At 38.6% G+C, this 17326-nt stretch overlaps 1 protein-coding gene across 1 annotated transcript in view; it reads right to left on the bottom strand.

Moving 5' to 3' along the window:
- Positions 1-17326, bottom strand: part of efnb3b (ephrin-B3b) — a 68773-nt gene that overhangs the window by 25975 nt on the left and 25472 nt on the right. The window contains exon 2 of the mRNA XM_043245190.1: positions 4515-4810. Within this exon, the coding sequence (XP_043101125.1) occupies positions 4515-4810 (296 nt within the window). The remainder of the gene's footprint in view (positions 1-4514; positions 4811-17326) is intronic.

The raw sequence follows: 17326 nt of genomic DNA, 5'->3' as shown, positions 1-17326 counted from the left end.
CTGAACAACTCACAACCGTCCTATACTCCTAAATTGGAGTTTATAAGCGAAATTATAAATTGCATTAATAATAATTGTAAAATAGTTTTAAATATAGTTGAAAAAATAATGTACAAAAGAAAATATTTTGAATTATACGTGCTAAATAGCAACTGGACAGCATATCAGCACTGCTTTCAATAGTTTTTTTATTTATATTTTTGTCATTTCTTTCACGTGTAAGAAAACTGTGACCTATATGCCTAAATGAATCAAAATCAAACTGAATCAATTCACATTCAGAATCAAATCTCTAGTATATGGCTGAGTTTTGAATGCTTAGTGACATTTGTCACAATGAAGGCCAAACCTGACCAACAAAAAAAAAAAAAAAATTTTCAAGCACCATCCATTAGACATTCCTTCTGTTCAGCATGATTTGATCAGTCATTCTGTCAGGGTCGTTCAACATGGCTCACATGTTATATCTGTATATATATGCGTATGTGTTTCCTTGATGTTTCTCGAATCCTTACTGTCATTGTTATTCTGATCACCGTCATCACTCATGGAATGGTTGTGCTCATCGGTCTGCACCAAAATGTTCTGATTGGCTAAAGGCGCGAAATGAATTTCTTCTGATCCAATCAGATCGCAAGAGCCAGATGTGCACTGATAAAAACAACTCAGCCACAAACCGCTGGCAGAAGATAGAGGCTGCTGGGAATTTAAGTGTAAAAATCTCTCTCGCTCTCTTTCTCTCATTTACCTTTCTCTTCTCCCTGGTGTTTGTGGTTAGCTTTAGTCTCAGTAAGAAGGGAAAACTTCGGTCTGGGGGCTTTAAAACGTTCAAATATTCATCAAGTATAGATCTCTCTGAATCCCTCGCTCCCTTTGCTCTTCGACCGCCTCTTCTTTCGGTTTTCTTCTCCTTCCCTCCTTCTATTTCTGTCCCTCTGTTGTTGTTCTGTTCGCTCAAATCTTAAAACAGTCACCATAAAAGAAGCAATTAATACGGATCAAAACAATATGGCACCATGAAACACTCAAGACATCACTCGTACACGCACAAAGACGGTGATTCACAGAGTCGTAGAAGAACCGTAAACCGTACAGAGATTTTTGGCATCTGCGTGCGAGTCTGAGCTGCTGTTCTTTGGAGAAACACGGTAAACCCTGGTAAGACCCGTCTGTCCGTCTTGTTCTTCCTCCTCTCTCCCCTCACTCTCTCATCCTCTTTTCCTCTTGAGTTCTCTTCTCTCAGTTTGAGTGACAGTTAGCCATCTGTCTGTGTCCGCTGCCACAGCAATGCCACGGCGATAAGAAGCCCAGAGCAGCTCCGCAGTCAGGTACCTCAAATCCCTCACGCTGACTGACAGCAACATGTGTGTGTGTGTGTGTGTGTCTGTGTTTACGAGCAACTCTGCTGTATGATAGATACTGGAATGACTACAAAGCATGGAAAATCATGCTTTAATGGAATAGCTAAGCCAAACATGTAGATTGTGTCATCATGTACTCCTCCTCATGTCATTCCAAATTTGCTTCCTTTAATGGAACACAAAAGCACATGGTGACCTCAGGCTGTCAAATGGCAAAAAAGGACCAAATAGGACCATAAAGCTATTGCTACTGAATGCTATTTTCTTTGTAAATTTTACTAATAGCGTTGTCATTTGTAAACCATTAGTTATGCATAGATAGTAAAATGCATACCACTGATACCATTTCATTGCATGCATTCCATACCATTTAGGTTTGAATAGGCATAATGAAATAATCAAATAAAAATATAAAATAGACCCCACTAAAAATGAACAGTTTTAAAAGTTAGACATTCGTTAAACTATTTAACTGAATTTATTATTGAATTTAGCCATTTATTTAAATTTGGTTTTAAAAACATTCAATGCTGTCCGAATACAGATTAAATTATACTAATCAAAAAAAGTAACTCAAAAAATCAAATTTATTACTGGCGTGATAAACCATAAGCAGTGTTATTATTACTGTTATGTGACTAAAACTAAAAAAAATATAAAATTCAAAAATGTCACTACTTGAAATAAAATATAAATATTAGAACCGATTACATTTTACGGTTCATTCGTTAACTACATTAGTTAACATGAACTAAGATTGAACAAAACTTCTACAGCATTTATTTAATAGTATAATAGCCCATAAATTTTACAAAATGACACAGCTAATATGATAAAGATATAGCATACTGTATAGTGCAGAAATTTATAGATTTCGACATGAAAGTGAGTAAATGATAGCAATTATTTAACAAATGATGATCGTTTTGATTTTTGGGGTGAACTATCCCTTTAAATGAACATGTGTGGGAGTGTGTAAACACTGTTATTAGTGACCTAAGGGCGTCTTCATGACCCATGTGATAATTAGACAACGAGATTGGAGCAGCCATAATGACCTGTCAATGCTCTCTTCCACATAAACACACACACACACACACACACTTTTTCTCTCTCTATTTCATGAATCACTCCTGTTCCAGCTCATTTGAGCTAGGCTGAATAAATTAGCGCATGTTAAGGTAGGTTAATTAATACCATTCTCCCTAAGGTCCAAATCTCTAATGTACACATACCCTTACACACACACACACACACACACACATATGCGCCAACACATGGGCATGAAGATGTCAGAAGCCATCAAATGTGCACTCTTTTGGAAAATAGAACATCAACCGGTCATGACAGATGCTGTATAAATGCACCCAAATCGCACACACAACTATTTTTAACACGTATGCACACACATAAACACTAAATTAAATGTTCAATGACCCTTAAAATCACTTTTCTCCTTTTTTCCGTGTGGACGCTTGTTTGATGGTTTCTCTCACTCTCTTTTTTTTCATCTTGCAGCATATATATATCAGAATATATATATGTGTGTGTATATGTGCGTGCCTCTGACCTTGCGCTGACCTTGCATTTGAGGACTCATAGACTGGCACAGCCTGTCGATCGATTCGTCGGGCCTGTTGGAGCAACGATAAAGCCTGCAGCATGTGTGTGTGTGTGTGTGTGTTGTGTGTGAGTGTGTGTGTCACTGACACCTACGTTAAGGCTTAACAGAACACGGAAGCCCTGGATTCTTCCTGACATCCACATACCAGAAACCTCACACTTGTTTGCCCATTAAGGAGCCAGTAGAAGGAGTTTGATTCTTATCAAAGAGACACAGTGTCTGCGAGACCTCAACTGCTAATATTAGACACAAGACTCACGCCACACCTTCACACACACTTTGCACATAAAAACAAACTCAAACATATAACCCCAGGCTCATGAACACCAACAATCTATTATCTCCTGTGTTTGAAACGCAGATCACATCATTATCTGGTTTTGAAAAGTATGAATAGAATTATACATGATAACTAACCCTGGTAAAAAAAAAAAATTCTGTGAATAAAGGTCTCGCACACCATATTTAACACAAAAGAGTTGTTTTAAACTAAAATAATTTCACCAGTTTTAAACAATTTTTATTGCATTTATGATTAAATAAAGTCTTGGTGAGCATAACATACAGTAACTTCTTTCAAAATCAAAAATCTTACTGACCCCGAACTCTTAAACAGTAGTGTATATTCAAAAAATGACTATGTTTACTTTCTTAATACACATGGTTTTATTCTGCATAATTCATCTGTACACACCAGGGTTGTACTAACGTCCAATTTCATGAGCAAATAATTTCCTGATGGATAAAATTGAACCCAGATTTACATTTTTTCCAGCTGAATATTCTTTTTGGAACCGTATAACATCATGGCATTAAAATGTTGGTTGCAAACGCAGTTTCATGTTTTTTGGACAACAAGTATACTTTTTAATATACAAATGTGTCATAAATCACCCCCAAAAAATACTTACTGTGCTTCAACTGAGGCTTTAAGGAGACCAAACTTGATTGAACAAACGCATATTCACTATATTGCTCTTTGACTTTTCCCTAACTTTTTATTACACCTCCATGACTTTGACCAGATTGGAAAATCTTTTAAAATTCACTTACTTTTCCAGGTATTCCATGACCGGAGGAGTTCTGGCTAGAGATGCTAAAGACACACCCATTACGTGTTTTAGGTCTAAGCGTGTTAGGACATCACCTTACTGTGTCAAATCTACTTCCTGAAAGGTTGATAATGATGGGCTTCCGTTTACGTTGGCCTCATTCCCTCCATGCTACTGTGCACTGTTTATAAAAACAACCCCCAGTAACACAACCCAACACAAGATGGTTCCAGTTGATAAAGTCACAATCAGCTGAATCCCAGCCGAAGATTGCGACTTTGCTGAGAACTGACTAGCCTGAACTAAAAACAAACTCAAATGTAAACACGATGATGAAACACCCTTCTAACGCTGATTAAAACAATAAAGAAGCGTGAGTGCAAGTCTATTACATACAAACTTTTTAAAATTAAAAATTGCTTGGCAAAATAATTGAAAGTTTTGGTGTGTCGACAGACATACTGAATTCGCACTCACCGATGATGAAGTAGTCCTGATTGGTTTTAAATTCGTGACCCCACAGGTTGGGCGAGTACTCCTGAAACTTGATGGTGAAACGCATATCACTGTTGGGTTTATCGCAGGTGAGAAGCAGGTTGGGGGCTCCGGTCACTTCACACCTGTCTGCCTGATCCCGTGACGACACCAGGTACAGTTTATAGTACTCGTATTCGGCGGGGGCACGGGGGCCGGGTGGCTCAGACGCTGGGCAAATGAGGTCCAGACGATCCCCAATTTGAGGGTACAGGACATAACCCTTATCATCGCTAAACCTGGAGAACAACAGAGAGGGAAAGAAAAAGAATTTAATGTCACGTCAAGTTGCAAATGGCTTGTCACGTTGACTTCACATGCAGTGTTTAAAACATGCTATACAATAAAAAAAGGTTATTTTTAGGTTTTTAGCTTTCTATGTGGCAGTGCAAACCTGCGAAAATCTGTCAATTATACGGATCAGCAAAAGGGGCACGGATACATCGCGGGATACGAATGACTGGCTTAATCTGCCACTATAACCTCTTGCTTCAGGACATTCACTGACAAAACCACACTTCCCATGAAAATTTCTGTGGGTATGCTGGCTGCCTCGGGAGCAGGCTGGCATTTACTGGCGCAGGTGTGGATCCAACCACACTCTACTCTCTCACTGTGTTTCTTTATTCAATAAATTACCTTCTACAAGTAGAAACTCATCCTCTTCTTTTACACTTCATTCATCTACTCGGCTCGTCTCTCTTCCTGTTTATTCATAGCCCTAATGAAAGTGCTCTCTTCCGCTGTGTAAATCATCTGAAGGTGCTGAGACTTCAGGGTTTTTGATGACTGAATTTCTAGAAATATGATAGTTTGTTCTTCTATCTTCAACAAGTGACTCTAATGAGAATGAATAGGCCAGCCTGGATCCAAATCCCACCCCGAAACGCTTGTTTCCAAAGGAAACCGTGTCAGATCAAAGCACAGCAGAGGACGTGTCTAGAGCTTCCAATTTCCAGGAGAATTTGGCTGTTGCGGAATCTCAGGGAGTTTCCTTTGAATTCTTTCTATGTAAACAAATGACTAAACGACTCACAGACGCTAATTACCATTTTATCATCATCTCCAAACAACCAGCCACACCAGCGGCTATTTACATGTAAACAAATTAAGGCAGTTGGGCTTTTTTTTTTTTTTTTTTTACGGGCTTCATGTTTCCATGTGAAAAGAAATGCGGAAACACATTCACGTAATGATGGGTGGATCTATTCAAAAATCACTTCCATTACTATAGCATGCTAACCTAGGGCATGTTTATTAAAGCTAGTCGCTCTTTGTCATAAGGAACAAAAGCAGAATCGTGTGTGAGGAAAAAAGGCGTCTGTGTGTGGCATTCCTTTGGGAGATGAGCTTCCTGTCCTTGTCACACAGGTTAGGAAGGTTATCAGTAGCTCTTACAGTGAAGAGAACAGACTCTCAACACACACTCGACACACACTTCACGTACTACAATTAGACTGACCGATACCGGCGCACACATGACTTTAAAGGAATGCTTTTGAGTTCAACACAACTTCAGTGTTTGTGGCATAGAAAACACCTGACTCTGCGTGTACAGTAACATATAGTACACTACCAGTCAAGTTTGGGGTTTGTGAGATTTTTTAAGCCACTTTCTATTCTAATATAATTTAAAATGCAATTTATTTCTGTGATAGCAAAGCAGAATTTTCCTCAGCCATTACTTCAGCCCTCAGTGTCACACGATCCTTCAGAAATCATACCTAAAAATCATAGGCTAATTTGCTAAAGAAACATTTATTATTATTATTATTATTATAAAGCTTGAAAACTTGCTTAGTATTCTATATTTAATTAACAGAAAGTTCAAATGAACAGCTTTTGTTTGAAATCAAAATCTTCTGTAACATTATAGATGTCTTTACAGGCATTTTTAAACAGTTTAACGCAACTTTACTGAATGTGAGCACTCATTTCTTTAAAAAAGAAATCTTACTGAGCCCAAACTTTTGAATGGTGGTGTACCTACGATGAAAGTAAACCAGGCCAGGGAGTTCCAGAGGCTTTTCAAACAGAAATTTAAAAGCTGCATTTTTATTAAAGCACTTACATGAATTGTTCAATAAAACATGTTATTTGAGCTGTAAAGATAACAATGTCTTTTTTAAAGTGGGACTACATTTCTAAGAGGATAAACTTCTGGTTTTACATTAGCAATGTAATTCCTGTTGGTCTTCTGTGAGTCTATTCTAAATGGCCATTTACGGCCAGGCACTTAGCATGTTTATTAGGAGATATACATGTCACATCAGACTACATTTCCCATCCTTCTCTACAGCTGAACTAGAATGATAAAACACAAAGATAAAGCATCAATTACACAGGTAATGTGCATCCTTAGCTCTTCATTATGTTGCATTAGCACTAAAAAGCTTCCTAGTTTTGGTAAAAAATATACAGAGAAAAATACGATAATTTGGTCCTGTTAGTCCATTTTGTTACGACTATAATTACTTGAACGTACTGCAATTATCATTTCCAAAATTTATAAGTAGAAACTTTCCAGGAAGTCCTGAATGCAGCATTACATCACGTTCCTTATAACCACTGCACGCCAACACGTATTAAAGTCTTGGGTTACTTTTAAAAACCGTGTGCATTTTAATGTTTATCACATGCTTTGTTACTGCAGCTGTAATTTTGGATTCAAAAAAGACAATACAAAACGTTCTGTGTTAATTTTGTGCAGTCGGTAACAACTTTTCTTTAACATGTCCTTCAAACCAAAACAAAAACACAGACATGTCGTTGCTAAGTGTTTTTTTTTCCCCCTCCCAGGTAGACAATATATACACACCGGAAAAACTGATGAACAAAAGTATCAAAACAAAAAGACATTTTTTGCATACACATTCTGTTAGGTAGATTTTTGTCTGTTGGGTTATCGCACACACCGTCACAGTAGACTTGACTTGAAGAATAGAAAGAACAGACAGAAAGACTGAGACAGAAAGAGAGAGAGAGAGAAAGAGAGAGAGGTGTTGCGGATCAGAGGAGAGAATGAAAGGGTTGAATGAGAGATAAAATAGCTAACGAAATCGAGAGGAAAAAAGTAAACAGAGACAAACAATGAGGGAAAGGAAAAAAACAGGTGGACACAGAGAAAGGAGGAAGCGGAGGATGCAGGAGATAAGAGCCGCTTGCTCAGTACTGGCCGTGTTGTTGACATGGTCACGCTGGTCTGCTCTAACCCACTGAACTCTCTGCTGAGACCCAGACACACAAGTAGAAGAATACTGTCCTTTATCACCACATTCACACCTTCTCTCTCTTTCCCTCCCTCTCACGCCCTCCGTGTCAGCGTGACAGAACAGCATTTAGCCAAACTCACACTCGCTGCTAGCAAACACGCAAGTACACACTGCACAAGCTAGATTGTTCACGTTAGAATCAAAGAAGCGGTCTATTAAACGCAATGCCAAGAGAGGCCATGTGCTGTGTTTTTACCTCGTTAAGGGCTGCTGCAAGGGACAATCCGAGGCAAATTGCCTGCAAGTTATATCAAACTAAAACCATTAAAAGGGTTACTTAAAATAGACTTTAACTGAAACAACATGTAAAAGAAAAATATTTTATTTCAGCTAGTTGCAAAGGCAACATTCTTCATTTTCATTTAGTTCAGGTTGATGTACTGAAAAAGCTCTAACAAAAAAAATATATAAAAAAATTACAAAACGCACACAAAAAAAAGTTACGAAAACTAATACTAAAATAAAAAATGTAAAAATGAAAAACACTCTTATTTAAACAATTATTAAAAAAAAAAAAATAAATATAATATATATATATATATATATATATATATATATATATATATATATATATATATATATATATATATATATAAATATATAAAGTATCTTAGTGATACTAAAATAACTAAATTATGGAAAAATTACTTATTCTACTTTGTAATGATAATAGTCAAAAGAAAAAGTAATAATAAAACGATCCTAAGTTGGCAAGCAACACAAGTTGTGTCCCATATAAAAAGAAAGTAAGTCTCAAATGGAATTTAAATGCATAAAAATATATTCATCATAAATAAATATAAAACTAACTAAATCAACTTTAGCACTCCATTTTCACCAACCTTGGACTGTAGTATGCTACAGAATGGCACACAAGTATGCAAGTTTACAAGTGTGCGTATCTTGGCTAGTTCACATCGAATTTGAATGCAGATCGTCCACTTGGACTATTAATTTTAATAAACTGGCATATAGCATAGGCAGCTGTGTTAATAAAAGACTCAAAACTAGTCTATGTAATTATGTTAGCTGGGAAAAATCATTGAGGAAGTTATAATGTAATGGAAATAGCAAGAGTAGAATCTCAAAGATTGATAAGCTGCATTTAAAAAACAGACAGGATGAAGATTTTAAAGTCAACATGTCTACAGCTAGCAACAAATTTTGCAATGCATTGACAAAGTATTCACACCTTTGTTTGCATACTAGCGCAATACTAGTACACGTCTAGCCTAGCTCTACTGTTTTAGTATACAGTAGTTGCAGCTTTGTTTATTGTAATAGAAGCATTCTAGATTTGTGTGCTTATAAGCGAAACTGCAAAACCAGTCCAACACAACAAACGCTGTGATCCATCAACGCTCCTTTTAAAGCATGTGTGTGCGCCAGACCCTTTCGAACAGCCTGTGTAATTACATATGTTTCAGCACTGGACCGCATTAGCCTTCGTGATTGAACAACTGTCAGGCGGCAATGTCTAATGAGCAAACTCAGGGTTAAGCAAGCACTCGGCAGATAATTAGAGAACGTTTGCAGAACCTCGCCAAAGAATTTCTGACCCGCGTGTCAAGCTCGAAGAAGAAAAAAAATAACTTGAAGGAAAAGGGACGCGTATAAAAATGTGGCCACAAAGTCAAGTTTTAGAGTGTGGAATTGAAGCAGGATGTTCTATGCGCCGAAATGCTTTCATGGAAATGTTTGTGTTTGCAAGCTCGAAAAAGCTAACCGCACACACGGGCAGGCCTTCAAAGCAGAGTTTAAAGTGAAATTATATCGAAATCTCTGTTTACTTTAAATATAAACATGATAATACACTCCTCCAACCGTTGCTTCTCATCCCAAACACTCATCATTCCTGTTTTGCTCTTTCTCTCCCACCCTCCCTCGGTTTCTCTCCCTTTCTCTCCAGTTCTGGAACAAAGGTGGCATTCATGGTCACACATTGAAACAAGGAGTGGGGGGGGTGGAGGGGGGTTAGAGGTGACAGGAGTGTGTGCGCCGGGCTCGTTTATGAGGGCAGAAACATCATTTTGTCAAACTCCGCCGACGCCCTTCCCTGACCCTGACAGCTCTTGAAAAGAACCGAGTGTTAGTTTCACCCTGTCCCGCCCCCGACAGCACTGACCCTCAAACCTCCCCCCACCTCTCCACCCGAACCCACCCTCTCTTGTCCATAAAACCCTCCACCGTCCTCTTGTTCCTCAGTCTTGCATTACAAAGATTCCACACGAGAAACTCGAGCTGTGTCCAAAAACAAGCTCGGGCACAGGTGCAGTGAGGTGGACCTTTGTGTTTTGTGTGTGTGTGTGTGTGAGTGCATAAAAGCTGGAATGCCTGAGATGGCCGAGAATCCTCCACATGATAAATGCAGAGGTTTCAACACAACCTAGATGAGCACATCAGCCACAGATCTGGCATGAATATGCGCCGTCTACAAGTACATTAATATAGCATGTTGCAAAAGAAATTTTTTGCACATAGGAAAATGAGTGGTGGTAGCCAAGGTGTTGCTGTGCAGTTTTTATCATGTTGATATGCGGCTGTTAGGAGATTCTAGGTGGCTCCTTATTAGCACAAGTCAAAGGAGGCCAATGCTAAAGTCTCTATGACGTTTTGCCTGTTTTTTCATCCTCCAGGTGAAAAGTTTACAAAGAATACACAAAAAACATAAAAAAGCAGCATATCTTGGTCTCATTCATGTTTGTTGCATGATGTAAGCCTTTGGGATTTTTGCGAAAATCTCTAAATCGAAAAAAATAGATATGTAAATAAACAATTGCAGCATAATTTTGAGGTCTCATTCATGTTTGTTGCACAGCGTTAGAATGTTTTTCCTCCCCTATTTTATCTTCCACCATGCAGTGAGAATAAAATAAAATAAAAAATAATAACATTCTCCTCACCAAGCTGCATAATTTGAGGCCTCATTCATGTCTCTTGAGCAAACGGTACAGAATGAGTTAGTAGAGAAATTTAATGCTTTGCTTCAATCTCTAATCCTAAGTATGAGCAACAGCTATGCCTTCTTTAGCAAACACCACTAAAAATGTTCTCCTGGAGGCTCAGCAACTTCAATCCCACCAGCCAAAAAAAAGCTTTCCAGATTTAAGAATTAGATCTAAGTTGGTGATTACATGTGATAACAAGCTATCGAGCTAACACCAGCTGAAATCCTTCAGTTCAAATCACTTTGATATGCCGTGAGAATGACTTTTGACTTCTGCAATTTCCACTTCATTTTCAGCTTCTATTCCACCTCACTAAGCTGATTTTACCTCCAAGCGTGCATTGATCTCATCAGGAGCAGTGCCATGGAGGGGTTGGAATCACGGCTGTCGTCCAGCAGACCAGCGGTGGGCTGGAGATATCAGCTCTCTCAGAGGATGAGTAAATCTCCCATCTCTCTTACTCGCTTTTCTCTTCACGGCTATATCGTCAGCTTCCAGGGCCCGATTAAACCCTGTTCAGGGTCTCAAGTGACCAGACTAAACAACACCTACCAGTTAGACATCCGAGCCCTTATCACACTGCCAAGAGACCAGTGAAAACAGAGAAGAAAAAAGTGAGAAACAGAGAGAATCTAGCTGTTAAAAATAACAACGTATTGGAAAATTCAAATCTTGGACTAGACAGACAAAAAGACTAGCGGATGGATGGATGGATGGATGGATGGAGTAGGTGGGTGGATGGAAAGATAGACTTTAGAATGACCAATAGAACAATTAAAAGATAGATAGATAGATAGATAGATAAGACAGACAAAAACAAGGATGAATGGATAGATGGATGGACAGATAGTTAAATAAAACAACAGATCAATGAGTGTATGTATGGATGGATGGATAGACAGACTATAGAATGACCAATAGAACACTGAAGATAGATAGCTAGATATCACTAAGTGTGTGTGTACCAACAAAAGGGCTTAAAATGATATACAATGACATGCAGCTATTTTATTTGCACAGTCTTCACCTGCATTTTCTGATCAATTATACAGCGAGCCTCACTAAATACGCTCCCAGACCCCCCCAAGCGTTCGCTAGTCCAAGTTTGCCTAAACGTTTCAGACCAAAACAGAACCTCTGCGACGTGGTTGATGTATTTATTCAGAGCAACTGTCGCATTCGCAGTCCCATCAGAGCGCACAAACATTTAACTATCTTCCTTTCTATTCAAATGAACTTTGTGTAAACACCACACACACAACATAAAAAAAAAGTGTGTGCAGAGCCTAAAAATTAGGTCACATTACGCAGATTATTATCTGACATCCACAAACAATTACGTCTTGAAAATGATATGCGATTGTTTATAGATATTTAACGACAGCTAAAGGGTGGTATTTAAATATGGCACAGTACTTTGAGATGTTGGTACAACTAACCGAATTGTCTGACAATGAGCAGATCACATGTGGCCAATTATCACATGACCTCTGCAGACAAACTCTGAAAATGATGGAAATGAGGACAACGAAAACAGGTGAAAGATAAAAGGGGAGGAGAGGAGGGAGAAGGAAAGAGAAGGAGGGAGCGAGAGGCTGCTGTGAAGAAAGAGAGAGCTGGAGGCACTGCTGGAATGTTTGTGGTGAGAGGAACAGCGGGCGTAATGGCTTCCATATGGCCACTCCTGGCAGGAGAGAGAAAGAGAGAGTGAAAGCGAGGAGAATTACAGAGAGAAACAAAAGAAAAGGATAGAAAATTAAGTTAAAATTAAGGGAAAAAAAGAGGCTTGATGCAGGGCAAAACTGGAAAAAGATGCAAATGGAACGCAGGAAGTGTACTGCAAAAAATAATAATAATAATTTGCTTTTGACTTGTTTTCCACTAAAAACATCCAAAACAAGATAAATGTACATCAGAAGCCATACTTTCATAAGACATTACTTAAGATGCAAGTTCATATAAAAGTTGTTTTTATTTAAAAATTAGACATACCTGGATAATACGATAAATAAGATGAATACTATGCAAATAAATATGCATATAGGATTAATTTCCATTATATGCTGGCACAAGCAGGATTAATATAGGTAATTTAAACTGAAACCACACACACACACACACGTTGGTATTTGTGGTTTATGAGGACTCTCCATAGGAATTATGGTTTTTATACTGTACAGTGTCCTACACCAACCCTACACCTAAACCTACCTCTTACAGAAATCTTTATGCATTAAAAAAAAAAAAGAAACATTTAGCATTGTAATACCTCTGTCATACCCATGTCATTAAGCAAATGTGTGTCCCCATAAATAAATAAAAATTAACAAACGCTAAAATTGCTAATATACGGAAATATAAAAACAAATACTATAATTGTACATCAGTGAAAATGGGTTGGAGTCGCACTAGTGGCACCAAATAGAATTATATTTGGTGCCTGTAAAATTTACATTTAAACATAATTGAGTATTTGTTATGTTTCTACAATTTTTAGTAGGCAGAAGATAACGGCTTTATCTTGTAAAGATGTTTTACTGGAAAGCAAAACAAAATCCCTGGGGTGTCTGCAGACACAAAGCAGGTGAACAGAGAATCTGTGTGTATGAGTGTGTGTGTGAAGGTAAGTCTGTCCTTGTCACCATTACTGTCGTGCCCTTTCCTGACAGGAGGCGGTCTACATCGCTCCAGAGCGGTGTCATATCCCTCCATGCTACACGCTTTCATACCAGACAGTAGAAAAGCTGGATTTCCTTGTGCTTCTTATTCAAACATCCCTTGTTTTCAACGACGTGATCGTTTCCACACCCTCAGAAAGCAGTCTGGAAAGTTTAGCATTAATCACATGTGAAATAAATGCTAATGAACGGCCAGCCCCCTCCTTGTGGCCAAAAAAGCGAAATCAAAATCCATCACGACTGACAGAGAGAAAGAAAAGAGAGAACATATGCTTTCCTTCTCTCGCTGTCTGTATTTCATATCCTCAGATCAGGCCTGTATATTTATGCAGCCGTATGTTCTCAAAGCCCCCCGTTCAGGGAGATTAACATATGTGTGAGTCTGTATGTGCACATGAATATGATTCACGGCATAATGAATCATAATGCCGTTTTAAGAGGTGAGCGTTCATGCCGGATCAGAGGAACACACACGCACGCAAAGTGTAGGTGTGGATGAGTGAAGGGTTTTTCAAAGAGTAAAATGAGTCTTTCAGCCCAGCTGGTGTGTGACCACGGGTCTCTGTGTCAATGCCTGTGTTATTCTGTGTGAAATTAGTCTGTGTTCCTTTTAAATGTGTTCATATGAATGCGGTCTGTGTGTGTATTAGTGTGCGGACTCCTTCCTCCAGGGAGATGACTCCAGGTTAAACTCACTCTCTCAAACTTAACGGTCTGATTAGACCGTGTCACCGGGGGTCAGAGGTAGACAGAGGGGCCACATACTGAGGGGCCCCGTGGAGACCCGTGTCAGACCCTGCACTGCCCCACTGTCCACCTCACAGACTCCAGAGCATCCGCAAGGCCTATAAACACCCCAACATGGGTCTCAGATGTCTTTGGGGCCCCAAGAAACTGTTACTCAAAGGTTCACCTGACTCTGTGCATGCAGAGATTATGAGCTACTGCACACAATTCCTGACAGGAATAAACTGGAGCCATGAATACGAGAAACAGATTTCAGAGTCCTGAGGGTTCTTAAAAGACACGAACACATAAAACAATGGGCTATCGGCTTTCAACGTCTAAGCACTTAAAATGAAAGGCTCCAGACAGGAACAAAAATTACTGACCATTGGCAAATAATTATTGCTTTAGCAAACTCAAGTTTCACATCTAGCTCCATTCTGTTATTAACAAAAAAAAAAAAAATCACCCCTATTAACGCTGAGTGAAATCCATTTCTGACTAATAACATTTACTTAAGTGGATATGCAAATTGCAAAATCATTTGGCAAAAAGATCAAGTAAAACTATTTGTAAATTGCTTCAAAAAAATACAATTTATTTTTTGCATCCTCATATTTGTGTATAATTTGGGTGTTTTGTGTATAATTTGGGTTAAAATATCTAAAAATCCTTGAAACGAGATGAATTTACTTGAGAAGCAATGCTAATATAATCGAATAAAACAGTAAGTAAAAGCATTTTCACAAAGAAAACAAGTCTTGATGTTTAATTCACTGTTGTTTAAATCAATTGATGTTGTTTTAAGAACATTAAGAAAGATATTTTTACAGAAAAAAGACAAAAGGCTGATAAAAAAAGTCAAATTGTAAACATTAATTAAACAATTTTTTATTGTTATTTATGTATTAAAATGTTACTCGTTTGATTTTTAAATGACTACAATCAAAACTGATTTATCATTTATTTACAAGTGGAACTCCCTTTCACTTAAATTTTCACAAACATGAAACCAGTATGCTGACCTATGCTGAAATATCAACAGGTTTTTCAAAACAATAAAATAACAATCTAAAAAATGTAATTTATAGAGTACTATGAATAATTTATACAGTCCTATAAAAATTGAATTAATCATCATTGAGGATAATAATTAAATTTATAAAGCACTATAAAAAAGTTAATAAAATAATCATTTAGGCTAGTATTTAATTTATGGAGTACTTGTAAAGAAAAAAGACAAAGATTAGAAAATACAAAAGATTCACAGTAACAATTCATCCATGAAGATCCATACTTAAGAACCTAAAAAAACCCAAAAACAATAGCTAAGAACAGGCCTTAAAACATTGTTATGCCAACAAACCGTGTATATAATAGCAATGAAACGGCTGCTTGATCATTTAACTATGCTAATAAACTACCTGCTATTAAGTGGCATCCTTAAATTTGTGAGCTGTAAAATCAACCCCAAAGTTTTCTTCAGAGAGCCTCTGCACACAAAAGCCCGTTTCTGTAAGATGCTGAATGCGTGTAGGTCTCAGGATCGTGGCGTGCGGGGAGAATCAGGGCCGGTGCAGGGTGATGACAGGCTGCTATTCCACACCCTGAGGCCTAGCGCTCCACTCCGCACCGAAAACAGCCCGACGCCTTCACAAATCAACCTCAACGACCGTCCCCGCATCTGAAAGTCATTTCACTCTCTTCCTTCCACACTACTTCTATCTTTCTTTTTGCATTTTTTCCTTCTGACTGCCCCCTTTATCTCCATTTATTCTCTCTCCGGCGGGTCTAGTGCGGTCAGGTCCGGGGTCCCGGCAGGACCCAAGGTTGAGGAGCCCTGTGGTAAAATCAACAACTACAGACGCAAGAGAAAGACGGCGAAAGAGGGAGAGAGAGAGAGAGGTGTCAGCAGACAGATGAGGCCGACTACTGCTTCAAACACCTCTGCTTCCAATCCTGTCAAGATGTGCGTCATGCCAGTCTCTGCTTTGTGTGTGTGTGTGTGTGTGTGTGCGCGCGCATCTCATCTCCTCCAGAGTGCCGAAGGGCATCTTTTTAGCACACAAAACTTTCATCTCAAACTCATACAGGGTCACGAGGTCTTTATGACACTCTTCTCCCCCACCAGCCAATTAGAAACAGCCTCTCAAACGGCGTTCTCAAAAGCACTTCCTGTCGGGGGGGAAGATTGACAGCCGAGGAGATGATTGACAGGCCTCTGGTGAGAGAGGACTCGCAGGCTTTGGAGCTGCGCGGTGGTCCACAGGAAAGTTTTCTGCCAGCAACCCCTTTCATTTGCATGAACGAGGGATGCTGGATAAATAAAGAGAGCGAATGAATTTTGGAAGAGAAGTACGAGCGTCCCAGCGGGGTAGAGGCACGTTTTCGAGAATGCTGCGACGTTTAGACTCCCGTGAGAGGAATACCGCAACAACCACTCTATTCACACACACACACACACACACACTGAGAGAGAGAGAGAAAGAAAACAACAACTCCAATCCGTTACAACTACACTGTTACAAACAGGATGCCATCCATATGCAGACTCATTCTGAAAAGATGCAGCAAATCCCTGATGATTACGATAATTAAATATGAAAGGGTTTAAAAATACCACATTTCTCTCTTTAGTATTGTGGAATTCTGAAGAGACCATTCACAAATAAAGCGAACATGAAAATGCTACAAAAAAAAAAAAAACTAAAAGCAGAAATTCCCTATTCACTCTTTCTTGACTCTCTTTCTCTCTCTCTCAGCCCTTCCCGCCCTGCTGTCTCTCCAGAGAAAGAGAGAGGGAGAAAAAAAAATGGCTAATCATTATTCCTATCAAAGTCCCGGAGAAAGAAAGTTCACACCAACTTGCTGACTAGGTTAACAGGCTGAGTGACAGAGAGAGTTAGGAAAGAAAGAGCGCGACGAACAAGAAAATGTGTTAGATGTTAAAAGAAACTTTACGGGATTACTATCGTAATTTAGAGCCAATCCTGAAAAATCCTAATGGGATCAAATAAGAATCCCTTAAAGATTAAATACAAACTTTTTGGATAAATGGAAATTTTTGAAAAATTGATTTTCTTTTTTTATTCTTTTTACTTTTCTTAGTGGATAGTGTACATATGAAGAAG

Source organism: Puntigrus tetrazona, chromosome 7 (genome assembly GCF_018831695.1).
Source record: "Puntigrus tetrazona isolate hp1 chromosome 7, ASM1883169v1, whole genome shotgun sequence".
Lineage (NCBI taxonomy): Eukaryota > Metazoa > Chordata > Actinopteri > Cypriniformes > Cyprinidae > Puntigrus > Puntigrus tetrazona.
This window is presented reverse-complemented; position numbering and strand designations above follow the sequence as displayed.